This window comes from Triplophysa dalaica, chromosome 12 (genome assembly GCF_015846415.1).
Source record: "Triplophysa dalaica isolate WHDGS20190420 chromosome 12, ASM1584641v1, whole genome shotgun sequence".
Taxonomy (NCBI): Eukaryota; Metazoa; Chordata; class Actinopteri; order Cypriniformes; family Nemacheilidae; genus Triplophysa; species Triplophysa dalaica.
Window position 1 is genome coordinate 20,421,142 of NC_079553.1, and position 17,684 is coordinate 20,438,825.

Sequence of the window (17,684 nt, forward strand, 5' to 3'; positions counted from 1 at the left end):
ACGATATCAAAACCTCAACGTACGACAATACCTGGGTAAACCACCCACGGTACGGTGTTTGTTGCTATTTTTTTAAATGCCAAATGATGACATTGAAACGTGCCAGAAGCATCCTCTTTTATTTATCCTCTAATCAAAAATTGTCAAGGTTCGGGGTGAGGTGAGGACAGAGGACCGAGACGCAGACATTTATAATAAATATAAAATAGGAAACAAAAACCCACAAGGCTTTAAAACAACATAAAGGGTACTAACAGCAACAGGAACGAAGACTAACTAAACTAACAGAACTAGACTAAATACACTTTACATACTACATAAGACTAAACTTACTAACATGACAGGAACTCACCCACAAGAAACAAGCAATGTGTGACAAATGACTACGAACAAAAGACAATGAACCAGAAACAAGAGGTCAATAAATAGGGAGAATAATCAGTAGGGGACAGGTGTGGGGCATAACTAATTAACAGGCAATAACCAGACGAAAGGGCGGGAAACACAGACGAGACTCAGAGAGAGAGTATGGCGTACAAAGAGGCCCAAAAACCTCTCTCTACAAGAAACAAGGGATCCTGTCCTGGTTCTGCCACAAGACAAAGAAACAAACGACAAGATGACGCAGAACCCACGCCCTAAGGAGCAGCAACCTGATGCTCCTCAAGGCACAAACAAGACAAGACAGACTGAGACATGAGCAATAAAAAAACAGCTGGGATGGAAAGCTGACTCACGGATTGGGTGGCCTCACTGGACTGCATTCTTCTTATTATTTTTGGGTCCGAAGCTCGGTTCATTTGCTTCATCAAGCCAGCAGCTTCCCAATTCGCCTACTTATACTATGCGCTAATAGTATGTACTTTTTTTGTTATGGAAAAGTATATACATTTTAGTGTGTAGAAAAAGAATATGCACACACTGGGATGACTAACAGGAAATGGAAGTGGCCATTGTTGCCTAGACATCATTGTTGCCATACACACATCAAAATACAGCTCTTCTTTCCATTTAAGTATTTATTCATCAATTGTTATAAATGTAATGTTAACTCTGTGCTTATTTTTATTAATTAAGTGACGGATCAGTTATTTAATTGTATTAATGCAGTGGAGCGATATCCATATCCATATTTATGTAGGCTACTTAATAACAATACCTTGCATTTGTACTATTGGTGTTTGTATACAAAAAAGTCTACTAAATTGAAACAACAATTTTTGTACTTAATCCACTTTAATTGTTCAGCAGTAGTGCTGAGGTCCAACTGAAGATACACCGAAGTATGTATATACACTTTAAATATCTTGCACTAAAAGACTCATATTATTCAAAAGAATCCTCATCAAGTGTGACATTAAACACATTTTAGGCATAATATAAAGAAATATGCATTGTATAGAACTCCAAATATAGTTTAATTATAAGCGATATGTAAATACATCTATTTATTTTAAATGTATTAATTATAACTAGACTTGTGAAATTAGATTTGACTTATCACTTTGATCAAATCATTGGAATAAATACACATTTTGTTATATTTAAAAGAAGACCTTGTGACCTTGTGCACCTTGTCTGTCTTGTCACACCAATAAGCCTTGCCCTGGAGGAAACCGGGGGACTCCTATTTCGACTATCGCAACAACTGAGAAGGAGCATGGTGAGGTCATTCTTATTATCTAACTTACTTGATACACTTCTGATACAAAAGATCTTGAAATTATCGTGATGGCAGTCTCAGTCTCAATCTAAATCTGGATTTGTCCTCAAATCCTCACAGCTTTGTCTGTGATGTAGCCTATACCTGTCTTCCCCGTGCACCACAGATAACATTAGGCCTGTTTTGTCCTTATGCTTCCATTTTACTTGGTATACCATATGAACAATAATTAAATGCATTAAATATTTATAAGCAAGCATTTTTATTTTACTGCCTCTAATTTACAATCTAGTTGAAAAATGACAGATGGAAATCCTCCTCAGCTTCGCCAGTGCCTTCTAAACACCGCGTCTACAACAGTGAAAAGAATGAAGACGCCTCCTGGTGGTGAATATATGCAATATCTTCTCACACACATACAGTATGCATTATATTGAAGTCAAAATCAGACAAACTTTGATTTCTGTCAGTTTAAACAGTAGAGGACCTCTATCCTAGACGTACCTAACCGACTGTATACAACTGTGTGATAAAAAAAGATCTGATCAAAATAAATAACTAAATACACAAATGTGGTCAAGTGCTGTAGACTTTTATTAATAAAACAGGCCCAAAGTATGGTTTTAAGTAACAAAAATTTCAGAGAAAGTTTAAAAAAACATACATTAATTTTACATCAACGATATGATTATGATGTTTCAACTGGTGGAAATCTGCTTATAATAAATAACTCCCTTTTCCTCCTCATTGAGAGTTAACAGCAGTTACTTCCAATAGTATGTTCAAACAACAATATATGACTTTTCAGCGTGCATGAGTGGCTTTTGGGCTTGTGGCTCCTCAACAAACTGTAAAACCAAAGAAAACATCATCACAGAGCGACAGTGGATGTGATTTGTTGTTGTTTTTGAGGAGTGTATGTGATCACTATGTGACTTGTTGTGATTGGAGTGATGATGGAATACCTTTGGACTCCCATCCTTTTTGCACAAAGCTTTCATAGTTAAAGCACAGAAACTCATGGCTACGCAGAACTGAAGAGCTGCTAATACAGTCATCATGATATGTATGCCTCCTTGAAAATCCTAAAAGAAAAGAAGGATAAAGGCAATATCTGTATGTAGTATTATAAGTAAAAAAAAAAAAAGTAATACAACTTATATATGCTCTCAATGCAAACACATAACACCACAGAGAACAAACAAAACCATTACCTTACTAAAGTTCTTGTAATGAATACAGGCGTCAATGTTATTTCCCTCTTCATGGGAAATTGTTCTAAAGTGACTGTAGGCAAAAGGAGGATAACAATCTTCATAATAATTTGAACTCTTCATTACTGTCAGTTCCACTGAAAGCTGCACAACAGCTGTGATCGACAGAGCAGCACCGATTATGTTCAGAATCTCTGCGATGACCAGCTGTAACACACATACAATAAGACCTTTAAACACCTTTAAAAAATTTGTGAAAATCCTCAAAATACTTCACATGCACTTACCAAAACATGACTTGGAAACTTCACTGCAAAAATACACACGATTCCAGCTACAAGGAACTAAAGGGAAAGCAAACAATTAACAATCATTCCACAAATTTAAATTTTTATTTTATTGCTCTCATACAATACTGGTTTGTTAATGTTACCAAACAGCACATGGAAATACATTTAAAGGATAGTTCACCCAAAAATAAAATATTATTCACCCTCACATTGAATCTTTATTCTGTGGAACACAAAGAAGAAATGTTGATGATATCTTAGTGGTCATTGGGATTCAGTATTGTTTGGTTAATAACTATTTTCTTCAGTGTTCTTTAAAAAAAGTCATTCAAGTTTATAATAAAAAAATGTGGAAATAATATTTGGGTGAACTATACCTTTCATACTAAAATGCAAAATATAAAGCATTCTGAAAGCCACTTGCCTTTGATTCAACTCCATTCATTGATTATAGAGTTTTAAATATTTAATTGCATTAACTGATAATAACCCAAAAACAATATTGAATTGAAGAACAGAATGAGAAATGTCTTACCATAGGACCAAACCAAATGTATAAGGTAAGGCCAAAACACCATAATGCCATTTTCACAGCACCAATTATTATCTGTACAACCTTTGACACGAGAAAACAACATGTGCATCAATTATATATACTAAATAACTGGTCTAAAATTACATTGTTAAGCTTGATAATCGAATAAAATATAAAAATAATACTCAACGTGCCAAACTCACTCCGAGAGCTGTGTGAGTGTCTGTAAATGTTCCCTTCATATCCTAAGATATAGAACACACTGGACTGAAGCACAAAATAAACAGAACCTATAGGTTATATGAATGTATGAGGTGATAACAGTCACCCTGACCCTCTCACCTCACACACACTGAGACTTTTGACCAGGCCAAGAATAAATGGTTTTATGCCCATACAATAAGAGTCAATGGGTACAAGTGGTTTTTGGTTACCAACATTCTTCAAAATATCTTCTTTTGTGTTCTGCAGAGGAAAGAAAGTCATTCAGGTGATATAATGCTGAATAAATGTTGAAATTATATAAAGTAGTACTAAAAAGTAATTTTTTGTATATTACGCACAAAATTAGTGTGCAAAAATAGAGCGCAATAAGTACATTTAAACGTTACGTATTAAAGTGCAGTTTTTTCACGTGGGATAACAGTCCTCCGCCCCAGACCCCCTCACCTCACACACTATAAGACTTCTGATCTGGCTGAGAATCAATTTTGCATGCTGAAAACAGAACGTTGCCGCTGAACGTTGCACTTCTTCTCCAGGTGCAGCTTCTGATGTTGTGTGCTTCACTGACTGCAAAATCACACACAGAACAGCCTTACATAAACACATCGTGATCACGCTGGATGTGATTCCTGGATGTAATTGTGGTGATAATACTCTACCTTTGCACCCCCACTTCTCTTGCACAAAGATTTCAGAGTCAAAATGCAGAAAGCAATAGCTACACAGAACTGAAGAACTGACAAAATTATTGAAGCTGTATCTAGTTCTCCATAAGTCACCTAGATGTGGGAAACCATGCGTAAACTTCCAGAGAATGATGCCCATGAAACCAGTCAAACCACATAAACAATATACAAACAAGAATTTATTTTAAAATTTACATGTAATTTTGATACATTTATGTACACAAATATTATATAATATTATATATTTATTTCCAAAAGGTATATACAATATATCGTTTTATGATTTTAAAATGTACTATTTAGGTACAATTCTAATTTGTGAACACAAACAATATTTCTTCCAAATTTCAAATAAAAATAATTTTTCATTTGCACTTATTTGCAGAAAAGGAACTGAGAAACAGGTCAAAATAACAGAAAAGATTCTCTGTATTTTTCAGAACTCAAATACTGCAAAGAAAACAAGTTCAGATTTACTTAAAGAAATACAAAAGTCATATTTCTACATGCATTTAGGAAACATTAATGTACAAAACCATATATAAAATTGTCGCATATACCAACTTTTAAAATAAATGTTCTCATTTGTGAAGGAAGAGATAACTTAATCTTACCATGTCCCTCAGCCAAGATGAAGCAATAAAAAAGAAAGTAAATCCGAGACAACCTACTGCCAAATTCATGACTGTAACTACTATCTGTACAATCTGTCAAACAAGGGAACAACATGATTTTCAAACTGATGATATTGAACAAATATCCAAAAGATCGATCAAGGTACAGTTAATGTCTCTCTAACCCACCCTGAAGGCTGTTTGGATGTCAGTCTGCTTTCCTTTCATATCCTGAGACATATCATGTTCTGGACTGTAGCAGAATCTGCGCAGAAACTGAAGCCAAATGGGCCATTTGCTTTTGGGGTTTAATTTGATGGTGATAACCGTCTCATCCTCACCCTGAGATACTACCAGGGACATCCTGAAGATTTGAACGGATAAAAATGATCGAAGTCCACATGTATTTTCACAATTTCAAATGAAGGAAGCATGTGACCAATATTCTTTAAGGAAATCATGTTAGGCAGAAACAATGGAAGCTCGCATGAAAGAAATTCCACCCCGTTGAAAGTTTCTTTACAATAGTTATGAAAAGCTCTTGTTCTTTCTTTCCTAACAAATTGCTTTTAAACAGTATTGCTGACTGTCGTTTTCTTGACTGCTTCAAAGCTCTTCTAGGAAGAAAACATGCTTTATAAATCTTGCTTATGTTTGCAAGAGTTAAGCAGTTGAAATTCTGGTAACATAGGTCTGCTTCATTTTCGCAAACTGTACTTTAATGCGTTTCAATAGCATGTCAAATTTACGGATATTAGGAAAAACAGTAAACGTACACATACCTTAGGTAATTGTATGTAACTTGCAGCAAACAATGAGTTAAACTCTGCCTGGCTCTGCTTAAGCCGGAACTGTTGTGGATCGTACAGCAATGCACATGTCAGACTTCCTTTTTATTTCTCTTTTGAAGAACCCAGGGGTGTATTCCAGAAAGCTGGTCATGTGACTACCCGTGTAGCTAGTTTATAACCCCAACTTTCAGTTCCAAAAACTGAGGTAATTTTAGGGTCTGTAAGGAACCGAAGCAACTTACTCTATTATGTTCCAGGGTTAGTTCATTTTTAGGAACTTTTACTAAGATTTAGGGGTTGTTTTAAGCAAGACATGTTTGCACTCTAGATGAGCGTCAAGTGGGCGTGGAAGCACATATTACATATAATATATTATAATTTTACAGCAATATTACAATTACATTCAGCATTCACAATAAATGTTATTATTAACTCTATTATTTAACCTTTTAAATGAAATAATCGTTAAATAAAATAATGTAAGCTGTTAAACATTGTTAAACAATATATTTATATTAAATATTGTATATACTTTGAATTAGGTTTATTAATACATCTTCAAATATCACTGGATAAATATACACATCTACAATTCTAACAGTTAATGGATGTTATAGTAAAACATTTTAACTCCCAAGGAATGCATATCATTACTCTTGTGTCATGAGTTGCAAATGAGGACCCAGGTGCAGGAGAAAAAATAACTTTATTAACAAACACAAAGCAAAACAACCCAGATGAGGGAACAAACGAGAACGAAGACATATACAACATATAAAACATAAACCAAAACTTCCCACGTCGGGGGCAGAACAAGTGGACAAGATATACAAAAACACTTTATAAAACTCAGCCAGGACTACACTAAACACACACAAGGTAAGATCAATGTCAAAGAAAAACTCAATAGGACTTGGAACAGCAGTTCCAACAAAACAAACTAGCACAAGACAATAGACAAGAGGTCAATATATAGGGAAAAAATCAAGATGGGACAGACGTGGGGCCGGAACTAATTAACAAGCAATAACGGGAAGAAAGGGAGGGAACATAGACAGGAGTATATGGCAGACCAGAGGGGTCAAAAATGTCTCTCTCCACATAAAAGAGGGAATCCTGCCATGATTTACATTTACATTTACATTTAGTCATTTAGTCATTTGGCAGACGCTTTTATCAAAAGCGACTTACAGTGCACTTATTACAGGGACAATCCCCCCAGAGCAACATGGAGTAAAGTGTCTTGCTCAAGGACACACTGGTGGTGGCTGCTGGGATTGAACCAGCAACCTTTGATTTACCAGTTTAGTGGTTTAACCCACTAGACCACCATCTCCACCATGATTCTGCGACAAGTTCAAGAAGGACATCACATGATGAGATAGAATCATGACATCTTGTCCACGTATTATGCAATGTTTGATGCATTGGGTCAAAGATACTTGTGGCCCATTGTTAGAGAGCCAGATTTAAAACTCAAAGGTTGCCAATTCGATTTAATGTAGTTGTTTTTGGAATAAAAGAGTTTCCATTAATATGACTACATCAGAAACTGTTGCAAATAAAACTGATACAATGCAAAGTAAGTTTTCAGAACACCAAATAAAGGTATATTTTTTATAAACATATAGAGAAGGAACCAAAAAGAGGCCTTCGATTACCAATGTGATCAAATACATATACACAACACAATTTTGGTAAAATACCATGTAAACACGTTAAAATTACAGTTACAAACATCTCAACTAATCTACAGTTTATGTAACAAAGTAAGCCATGATGAGTATATAAGTCAAATATTATAGGATAAAAATAGTGCATTTATTTACAATACTTATATAAAAAAAATTATAGCGTTTATAGTTTAATAAACACTTAACCTCAATAATTTAATTTTATGATTTGTATCCTGTACTTTATACACTGATGCAGATTTAAATCTTCTGTGAAAAAAACTTTGATTTATAATTTTCTTTTACAGTCAAAAACTTTAAGCTTCCCGGTCGTTTCCATGGCGACTCGTGAAATCTGTGATCCATTGACATTGGCTACGTCCAAAGTGCGGTCTTTGCACTTGACCACTTGACTATTTTTCACGTATTTCCTGTTTTTGGCCCTAGTGTTCTAGTGGGCATGAAGATCCCAAGTGAGCAAGTAGTATTTCTAACCCGGTGGGACACACTTAGCAAGTTCAGACACATAACGTTAATTAATGTGGTGTTTCTAATTATGAGATAAAAAATAGTCTTTCAAAATACAAAACTCTGGAGTTTTCACCAATAAAATATGTAACATAATTATATGCTTATTATATAGTAAAGTCAGATTTATTTTTATAGCACTTTATTTGTATTACCCAAAGAACAAAATAAAAACACGTTTTAGCCAAACATAGATTAAATAAAGATATAACCTTAAAAAGTAGTAGTATAACATACACTGGAAAGCGTTCCACAACATCTCGCGAGACCCGACCAAAAGTTTCATGATTCATATGCAGAACATGATGCATGATGGGATACGTTTAGCCTTAATACCGCTCCAAAGCGGTATTCAAGCTAGTGTGGGTTTAGTGTGCGTTAAGGGCACTGCACTTTGGCATTTCTGGTTGGGTCAAAGATAGTCAACCCATTGAAACAACCCAAGCTTTTATTAGAATATAATGAAAGACACAGTCGTTCCTGCATACACAATATGATTTATAACGGTTTCCTTTTACCAAATAAACCATCAGAAATGTCCCATTACAGCCATACGTTTAAGTACCTAGTGTGTTTTGTGTCCATTCCATTACTTAACAGTGTCCATTCATTCACATAGCCAAACATCTCGCTTTAACAGAACCCAACATATTTCTACGAGTAGGACATCCCACCCCAGCACAAATCGTGCATATCACTTTATTGTGAACCTGGTACCGTTTTATCAGCAGCTGCAAAGCAGTTAAACCTCTGCGATAGACTAAATTCCACAATGTTGATAAGATGTACGGAACGTGTCTACAAATCAAATGTGACACATGCAGCAATGAACGCAAGCCGCCCACCTCTCGGGCGTTTTTTCCGCAACTGTAAACGACTTTGAAAAGTTGCTTTCTGCTTCGTGTGACTTATGTGTGGGCTAAAATCTACCTAAAAGGGGAATATACTAAAACTCGCGTGTATCCACGTCTGTTCTCTGAACGCCTTCATATGGGAAATCACCTGCGGCCTGGCGGCTTTGTGCTGATCATTGCAACTACTGCCATCTACAGCTTGAAAGATGTATTGCATCATTCAATATTCTTAGTTCACAAAAGATTACGGTATACAGATATGAATAATAAAATATTGGCACAAGATCAAAAGTATTACATAGCGATGTATTTGCACAACCCCAGTATCTCTAAAATTAAAAGGTGTCGAAAAGATTTATAGAAATAATATAACAATTTCCACATTTAAATTCAGACCAGTGTGCAACCGTCCTGAACGCATCTCTTTACATTCTGTACTTGTTTCCTAATTAGACTTGACGCCCTACAATTAGTTATTCAAGAAATTTCTAAAATCCCTCATATTAAATTTAATCAAAATTAGTGATTTAATTAAAGTAAAAACTAAAACACTGTTTAACACTGTACACCTGCAGTGGGCGCTGTGTCACAGACTATGTTGCACATTCGGGGATTTTCGACTCTTTTCCTCGCTGCTCGTTGGCGCGATGATGTAATCAAGCAAAAGAGGAGTAAAGATGGCGGAGAACAGCGGCACAGATCCGGCCGTGGAGACGAACACCGAAGAAAATGATGCCGCTAGCGCGACTATCATCAAAGTCACCGTCAAAACACCCAAGGATAAAGAAGAAATAGCCATCGCTGAAGACGCATCCGTCGCACAGGTGATGTTTGAGCGTTTTCGGCGTTTCTGTCAGTCAGGCGTCCGTTACCACAGCGGCTATTAGCTTTAGCCTGCGAGCTAACTACTGACGACGACAAACAACCCAAGCCGAAAATCTCATCAATAAGCAGATAAACAGATTTTCAATTGTATTGTTTTAAAAAATGAGCTTATTGTAAGCTTCTAGGTCGTATTTTTTGTGGTTTTATTTAGGTTTATAGGGCGAGATTTTGAATTTCTGCACTGTCGTTGTGCAACAATCGGCCTGCTCAGGGAGAAGCTTCTAGTCTGTCGCTTTTATGAACGCGCCTTTTCTCTTGTAATGGTAGTTTTCTTTGTAGGTACAATAGTATATTAATAAAATGAAGGTATCGAGTCATATTGTCGCCGTGAGCTGTATCAGTTCTTTATGTGTCTTTCTATTTCGGTTTCATTGGCACAGTTGCGGTTTTAGGTTGACGTTTACGACTTCGGTTTTAAGATTGGAGCTTGTGATTGTGCTCAGAAGGATTGTTGTTTTTGATCAAATGTAGTACGCAGTTCGTAACAATGTTTTTTCTGTTAAATAGTTTAAAGAAGAGATTTCCAAAAGATTTAAGGCGAAGCAGGACCAGTTGGTTCTTATTTTTGCTGGTAAGATTCTGAAAGATGGAGACACGCTCAGTCAGCATGGCATTAAGGACGGACTCACGGTTCACCTGGTCATCAAAACCGCACAAAAGTAAGAGGAACTGGCTGTAAAGACAAGCTACAAACCAGTTGTTTTCGTATGCAAAGTCTTTTTGTATTGTACGATGGTTCGTTGTGAAATAATATGGGGGTGATTTTAGGTCACGTTTGTATTTTGTTTGTTTTTAGGGCTACAAGTGGTGGTAGTAGTTCGCAGACCTCTGCCTCTTCTGACCCTGGACCATCACAGGGGAACAATGATGGCACCGCAAACCCCAACCCAGCTGGCAACCTGGGAACATCACAGGGCAGTGGGCCATCCCCTAACCCATCACAGCCAGCCAATATACTTGGTAAATACTTCAAAAAACTTGGCTGGGGGTCGTTTTACTGATATCTAATAATTTACTTTATATTTTTGTTTGGAAGCAATGGTTTGAATGCAAATTAACATTCACTACTAAACCTACAACAGCTTTTTTTGCAATTTACTATACTACTTATAAAGATCACTTGACCGTCAGTATTAGACTTTATATTTGCAGTCCCCATTACAGGTTATTTTTCTTGTGAAAAAATTGAATCTCATACGAATGAAGATTTCAAATGTCTTTGTTGTATCAGTGAGTGGTAAGCTTTTACATGTTGCATCTACAATGCTATATACCAGTTTAAGTTAACTAAACTAAACTAGTGTATAACTGTTATGGTGTGAACCCTAATGCAGTGATATTTGCTGAATTTTTTTCTTTAGCTGGGTTTGGTGACCTGTCAGGCCTGTCCAATCTTGGAATGGGCTCCGCTAACTTCATGGAACTTCAGCAACAGATGCAGAGACAGCTCATGTCCAACCCAGAGATGTTGTCTCAGATTATGGAGAACCCGCTTGTGCAGAGCATGATGTCCAACCCTGACCTTATGAGACAGATGATCGTAGCCAATCCACAAATGCAGCAACTAATGGAGCGCAACCCTGAGATTTCACACATGCTTAATAACCCAGAGCTTATGAGACAGGTATGTTAGAATAGTTACGGTCAGTTCTTGTATTTTCCATATATCAAGCCATTCCTCCTGTTAAAGTGGACATACATAAGCTAATTTAAATCTCTTCCTGCTCTGTAAGACAATGGAGTTGGCACGGAACCCAGCGATGATGCAAGAGATGATGCGTAACCAGGATCGGGCGCTTAGCAACCTAGAGAGTATTCCCGGTGGTTACAATGCTCTTCGGAGGATGTACACAGACATTCAAGAGCCCATGTTTAGTGCTGCACGTGAACAGGTTTGAGCTATATTTGTGAATGTCATCTGCTGAATGGCTTTTTTATTATTAATATATCAATACTTCAACTTATTCTTAAGTTAATTTTGTGATTTTTTTTTTAGAAACGTTGAAATGAGTTGCAACTGTAATATTATAATTTAGTTTGGTGTTAAATTACATTTTTTTCAACAGTTTGGAAATAACCCCTTCTCAGCCTTGAGTGGTAATGATAGTTCGGGAACACCGCCCTCCAGGACAGAAAACCGAGAGCCCTTACCAAATCCCTGGAGTTCCCCTGACAACCCCTCCTCTGGGACAGCTACCACCACCAGCTCCACCACAAGCTCGACAACACCCAGTGTGTCTAACCCTCTGGGGGTTGGCTCCTCGAATCTTGGCAACGGTAGTTGTTGTTTATATTTTTATTTTCTATAGGGTCAGGTATGCTAAAATTGGTAAATTTTTTATAAGAAATGTAATGTCAAATTAACCTTTCTGTTTTCAAGCAGGTACTATGAATTTGTTGAATCAGATTTTTTTTTTTTTTAAGTAGGTATGTTCAATAGTCCCGGCATGCAAAGCCTCATGCAACAGATCTCGGAGAACCCTCAGCTGATGCAGAACATGCTTTCTGCTCCTTACATGCGTACCATGATGCAGTCCCTATCCCAAAATCCTGATGTCGCCTCACAGGTTAATAAATGACATTTTGTTAAAGTTGTAAAAAAAACGTTGATGTTCTGTCAGTATAAGCAGTGTATGTTTTCTTATTTTTCCTTGTGTTTTTTTTTAGGTGTTGATGAACAACCCTCTCTTTGCTGGAAATCCACAGCTACAGGAGCAAATGAGACAGCAACTTCCTGTTTTCTTACATCAGGTGTGTGTGAATTGCCATTAATTCTGTCTACTATAACAAGGAAAATTTAGTTTTAATTTTTAAATTGACTTTCATGGGATATTCAGATGCAGAACCCAGAAGCTCTCTCTGTCATGACAAATCCTCGAGCCATGCGAGCCCTAATGCAGATCCAGGAAGGACTGCAAACCCTTCAAACCGAAGCCCCTGGAATCATGCCTGGGTGCAGTTACTTTTTTTAACTAGAAATGTGTGTATGGTGCTTTTTTGGATGGGCTGAAAAAAAAAACATTTGTCTTAAATACTCTCAAGTCAGTACTCTTACCAAACTAATGAATGAATCGGGACTCCTGTATTAAACTTGCCTTCTTTATTTCTAGTCTGGTGCCAGGTAGCTTGCCTGGTGTTGTACCAGGTGTTGTACCAGGTGTTGTCCCAGGTGGAGTCCCAGGTCTTGTCCCAGGTGGAGTCCCAAGTGTTAATGTGACCCCTGAGACTGCTCCAGCCGCTGGCCAGGGCCCCGCCCCTGCTCCTGCTGCAGGGACTAATCCCACCCAGCAGCAGCTCATGCAGCAGATGTTACAGATGTTTGCTGGAGGGAATGCTTCGGTACTTTTATATATTTTTTCGGAAACAGTACTGTGAACTTTGCATTCAGACTTTGTGTGAACAGTGTACATCATTTTTCATTTTATTTTGCTTTGCAGACTCAAACTCCAGAAGTGCGATTCCAGCAACAACTGGAGCAGCTGAGTGCCATGGGCTTCATCAACAGAGAAGCCAATCTTCAGGCCCTCATAGCCACCGGAGGTGACATTAACGCTGCCATTGAAAGACTACTCGGCTCCCAGCCTTCCTAATTCCATCGGCTGAGAGCACGCAAAGGAAGACAAGAAACGAACATAGTCCTTCATCACTTAAAATCTGATGAACCCTGCATAGACAGATGTCCAATTACTACTTTCTCTTTTTTTGTTGCTTAAATCGTTTGATCTCTGAATCATAAGCAAATGAGGTTCAAATTTGTTTCCTTGAACAAAAAATAAACCACAATCGCTGTGAAATGACGTCACACTAACCCTCATCACTAGTACGATGGGACAAAGCTTAAATTGGCTGAACCAAGTTAAGAATACCATTCCTAACAGTTAAAACATACTCACATGAGGCATAACTCATTGGTTAGGGGAGTAAAAACTATACGCTTGAATTCCTATGCCAGAGTTATTCTTGTCTGTTGTGAGAGTTCTTGGTTTCTCTTAATTTCTCTCTTTTTCTCCTTAATCATGCCTGATCAAACCAGTATTTATTGCAAAAATGTAGAGCTTACCCTTTACTCCCTTTCCGCTCCTCCTCATTTCGCTTTGATTTGAGAGTTCCTTGACATTTGTTGTTAATTGGAATCTAATAGACATGAACATGTTCGAGCACTATAACACAATGACTCTGATCGCTTACACCTCAAGCTATATAGAAAGGAATGCATTTGGAAGCGATATTCAAAATAAAACATCATCTCTAGTCGTTTACCTTTGTGAGGAGTATAAATCAACGGTGAAGGCTTGTCATGTGGGTAAGGTTGTAACAAAGCATCAATAAAATATTTCTCAGCTTAATGAGCCATGGTGAAAGCAGACACTATTTGTTTCCACTGTGTCTTTATGCTCTGACAGAAATTAGTGCCTGAGGAGACTTGTATTCTGGATTCACCATCCTGAAGTTGATATGAAAAATGATACAAAAATCTGGTTATGGCATATTGGTGATGCTAGCTTTACTGTACAACAATCTCAGTTATAATCGACAGCCATCAAATGGAACTAACAGCTGAGTATTCATGTGAATTAAAATGTGTTGAACTTTTTTGCCGCTTCAGTTTCACAAATACACTTTTCTTCAGTCTCAAGTTGCTGGGTTTATGGCCTAATGGTCAACATAAAAACTAGGTTCTACATTTGGTGCCGGTTCAGACATTAGATTTTGAGGCTTACAATGTATGAATTTGTATGCTCAAAGGAAATTCTTTATTCTTCACAGATCTTTACATTTGCTACAGTGTAGTCTTTACTTGGCACCACCAAAGTATTGGTAAGCTTGAAGTTTACTTTAGCCAGATTACAACATTTAACTTATCTACTTTAATGCTTCGTAAAATCTGACGATAAAAACAGTTCCCACTGTCAAGAAATACATGAAAATTGGGTTTTTTTTTTGAAATGATAATTTTCTGTACTGGAAAAGACAGAAATAAATTTATCCTACTACAGTTAAAAGGTGTCAAAGGTTTAACTGTATTGGTAATAGTTTACAATCAATAACATTGAATGCGTTACTAACCATAAACTAACAATTAACAATGTGTTATATCAGCTTTTATTAATTTTTGTTTAGTTAATAAGTGCGTTGTTTGTTCATTTTTTTATGTAGGGTGCATTAGGCCTGACAGATGGAGCATTTGATTTGATTTTTTTGTTGAAAATAAGTTTAATAAAAGCTGTACAAGGATTGTTGATTCTTAGTTCGTGGTAACTTGTATAGTTACATAACGTTAGCAAATTACATTTAGTCATTTAGCAGACGCTTTTATCCAAAGCGACATACAAGTTGGGTAAACAATGGATGCAATTGGGTCAACATTAGGACAACAAAAAGCATAAGTTCACTAAAACATGTCTCACAAAGCCTACTACAGTGTATAGAGCTAAGTTTTTAAAATTGAACCTTATGGTCAAGTATTGCCATTTTTCTAGTCATAATCATCAAAAAAATCTGTTACTCTTTAACAAGTCTGAAGAGAGACTAACTTAACTGTTAATGGGAAGCCTATGTATGCTTAAACCTAAATACTAATAAGAAGAACTAGCGAAACTCATGTGTTGTGTATTATTCATTTTAGATACTCTATGACCTTACTGTAAACTTGTTTAAAATTCTTAAATGCATTTAATTCAACTTTCTATGCGAGTTATACGCTACGTTTTTGTATATGGAAAACCGGGCGGCACTACATTTCCCACAATTCATTAGCCCGGAAGTTGAAGTCAGCTGACGGCCGACTTCTGCATTTAGTAGTTGGTTGCTACCATCTCGCTTAAATTCGAAACGTTTGTTGTTGTTGTTTATTCTTTTCTTTACACTATGTTGCGTCCTAAAGCATTAACTCAAGTGCTCAGTCAAGCAAATACAAGTGGCGTCCAAAGCACACTGTAAGTACAGTATACGGAAGTAAACCTTTATTCTTGCGTTTAGCCTTAGCTTGCAAATAAACTGCTTGGGAATAAAGTGTTGTTCTTGTTATTTTGATGTTAAAATATTGCGCTCGGTTCTCTTTATATATTGCTTGAAATGTATTCATCTTGTTGGCACGTGTGGTGAATCGTTTATATCGTCATATTGTTGTTCATATTCATACAGTGGCTCCAAAACAAGCCACATTGAAAAAGGTTATTTAGGTATTAAATGCTACAAAAAAAATAGGGGAACATGCCCATTGTTAATGTGTTTTTTATTTTAAAATGAGGGAAGTGATTTTATACATCCTTGATTTACCACCAGGTAAAACATTTTTTGAGAAGGTTATTTCATAATATAAGCTGTTGAATAATTAGTTTGAATATGCCACTTGTTTTGTTTTATTTTTTATTATCAAATGTGATCACATTTGGCATTTTTAAGTTTGTATTTAGTGTCTAAATACCATTGACAACACAACTCAGGCTGTCTAAAGGTTTGCATTGTGTTTGTGGTGTTTTGTTGTTTTTAGATTGTTGAATAATGAAGGCTCTCTGCTGGCCTATTCTGGATATGGAGACACAGATGCAAGAGTCACTGCAGCTATTGCCAGCAACATCTGGGCGGCGTATGACAAGAACGGCCATCAGGCCTTCAATGAAGACAAATTGAAATTCATTCTGATGGACTGTATGGTAAGGATGAAATAAAGCAATTGTGTTGTATAATTATAATTCAAATTTTAATCTTTCATTTATTTTTCCAACATTAATGGTCAACTTCCATCTACACACGATGATCTAGTCAATAATCAATCTACATTATAAACTAGCAATAAACATCATGCATCAAATGTACAGTATGCATGACATGCAAAAAATTCAGCACAGCAAGAGATAGTATAATTAAAATAATGTCTATGCCTATGTTATAAGCATTTTTCATCTAGCCTATTCCAAAAATTTAACAAAATTTCTAACTAACAGAAAGTTTAGGGTTTATTGGTCTGCAATATTGATATTTTCTTTTATTTCTGTACAATGTGTAAACTTTTCTCTTCCTCACTCTAGGAGGGCAGGGTGGCCATTACCCGTGTTGCAAACTTGTTACTTTGCATGTATGCCAAAGAGACTGTAGGGTTTGGGATGCTTAAAGCAAAGGTGAGACGCAGAATAGGTTAACTATTAATTATATAAACTGTATAAAAATTCTAAATTGTTATGTTTTCATGAAAGTAATTTTGCATGTTTATTGTATTTGCAGGCTGAAGCATTAGTGCAGTACCTTGAAGAACCACTAACGCAAGTGGCAGCATCATAGGGTGTTTTTAATCATTGATACATGTGTATTTGTGTACATTGAATAATGGTTTTGAGCAAAATTGTATTGTAGATGATGTGGAGACTATATTTCTACTGCTTTATTTATTTGCTATCAAGTAATCTTTGCACAAGCGCAAATAACTTTAAGGAAACTGCAGGTTCTTCATGTTCTATTACTTCTTGTTTTCAATAAGATTTTTGCAGTCTGTGATCAGGCTGCATAAAGTGTTCGGCAAATGAACATTAAATCTGTTTTTTGGTGAAAAAAACTGTTGTATTTTCTTCCCTAAAACCAAAAGAATTAATGCTTTATTACTGCATTATTGCTTACTAAATATTCATCTAAATATGCGTATTTCGTCCTGTTTTAATCTTTATGCAGTATTTGTTTTCAAAAAAAAAAAAGATTTGGTAATCATATTTTCAAAACAGTTTCTTAACAG

The 17,684-nt window shown here is 36.3% G+C and overlaps 3 protein-coding genes across 4 annotated transcripts; 2 read left to right on the top strand and 1 right to left on the bottom strand.

The window, feature by feature from the left end:
* Positions 1-2,239: 2,239 nt before the first annotated feature.
* On the bottom strand, positions 2,240-6,103 carry LOC130433149 (uncharacterized). The gene is made up of 12 exons (XM_056762869.1): positions 6,010-6,103; positions 5,417-5,591; positions 5,228-5,320; positions 4,587-4,706; positions 4,372-4,494; positions 4,045-4,167; positions 3,906-3,947; positions 3,703-3,783; positions 3,165-3,221; positions 2,878-3,084; positions 2,629-2,748; positions 2,240-2,511 (listed from the first exon to the last, which is right to left on the bottom strand). Exons 2-12 carry the CDS (start codon positions 5,588-5,590, stop codon positions 2,446-2,448), a joined length of 1,206 nt encoding a protein of 401 aa, XP_056618847.1. The 5' UTR covers position 5,591; positions 6,010-6,103; the 3' UTR covers positions 2,240-2,445.
* Positions 6,104-9,739: 3,636 nt separating this feature from the next.
* Positions 9,740-14,551, top strand: ubqln4 (ubiquilin 4). 2 transcript variants are annotated; one of them, XM_056763240.1, is made up of 11 exons: positions 9,740-9,897; positions 10,466-10,617; positions 10,755-10,918; positions 11,320-11,582; positions 11,692-11,850; positions 12,025-12,235; positions 12,383-12,525; positions 12,626-12,709; positions 12,796-12,911; positions 13,069-13,297; positions 13,396-14,551. In XM_056763240.1, the coding sequence occupies exons 1-11, from the start codon at positions 9,751-9,753 to the stop codon at positions 13,546-13,548; spliced, it is 1,821 nt and encodes a 606-aa protein (XP_056619218.1). In that variant the 5' UTR covers positions 9,740-9,750; the 3' UTR covers positions 13,549-14,551. The 2 variants fall into 2 exon arrangements, with proteins under 2 accessions (XP_056619218.1, XP_056619219.1); XM_056763241.1 differs by having other exon boundaries at positions 12,386-12,525.
* Positions 14,552-15,723: 1,172 nt separating this feature from the next.
* On the top strand, positions 15,724-17,558 carry lamtor2 (late endosomal/lysosomal adaptor, MAPK and MTOR activator 2). Its single transcript, XM_056763066.1, has 4 exons — positions 15,724-15,894; positions 16,452-16,614; positions 16,990-17,079; positions 17,183-17,558. Exons 1-4 carry the CDS (start codon positions 15,827-15,829, stop codon positions 17,237-17,239), a joined length of 378 nt encoding a protein of 125 aa, XP_056619044.1. The 5' UTR covers positions 15,724-15,826; the 3' UTR covers positions 17,240-17,558.
* The last annotated feature ends 126 nt before the right edge of the window (positions 17,559-17,684 follow it).

Excerpts from the sequence above, each read along its gene's own strand:
- ubqln4 (XM_056763240.1), top strand. The coding sequence starts at position 9,751 with ATGGCGGAGAACAGCGGCACAGATCCGGCCGTGGAGACGAACACCGAA. Across the intron at positions 12,236-12,382 it reads CTCCTCGAATCTTGGCAACG|TAGGTATGTTCAATAGTCCC; the intron begins GTAGTTGTTGTT and ends TTTTTTTTTAAG. Across the intron at positions 13,298-13,395 it reads TTGCTGGAGGGAATGCTTCG|ACTCAAACTCCAGAAGTGCG; the intron begins GTACTTTTATAT and ends TTTGCTTTGCAG.
- LOC130433149 (XM_056762869.1), bottom strand. The coding sequence starts at position 5,590 with ATGTCCCTGGTAGTATCTCAGGGTGAGGATGAGACGGTTATCACCATC. Across the intron at positions 4,707-5,227 it reads CATCTTGGCTGAGGGACATG|GTGACTTATGGAGAACTAGA; the intron begins GTAAGATTAAGT and ends TCCCACATCTAG. Across the intron at positions 3,222-3,702 it reads ACATTTGGTTTGGTCCTATG|TTCCTTGTAGCTGGAATCGT; the intron begins GTAAGACATTTC and ends CTTTCCCTTTAG.
- lamtor2 (XM_056763066.1), top strand. The coding sequence starts at position 15,827 with ATGTTGCGTCCTAAAGCATTAACTCAAGTGCTCAGTCAAGCAAATACA. Across the intron at positions 16,615-16,989 it reads TCATTCTGATGGACTGTATG|GAGGGCAGGGTGGCCATTAC; the intron begins GTAAGGATGAAA and ends TCCTCACTCTAG. Across the intron at positions 17,080-17,182 it reads TTGGGATGCTTAAAGCAAAG|GCTGAAGCATTAGTGCAGTA; the intron begins GTGAGACGCAGA and ends TTGTATTTGCAG.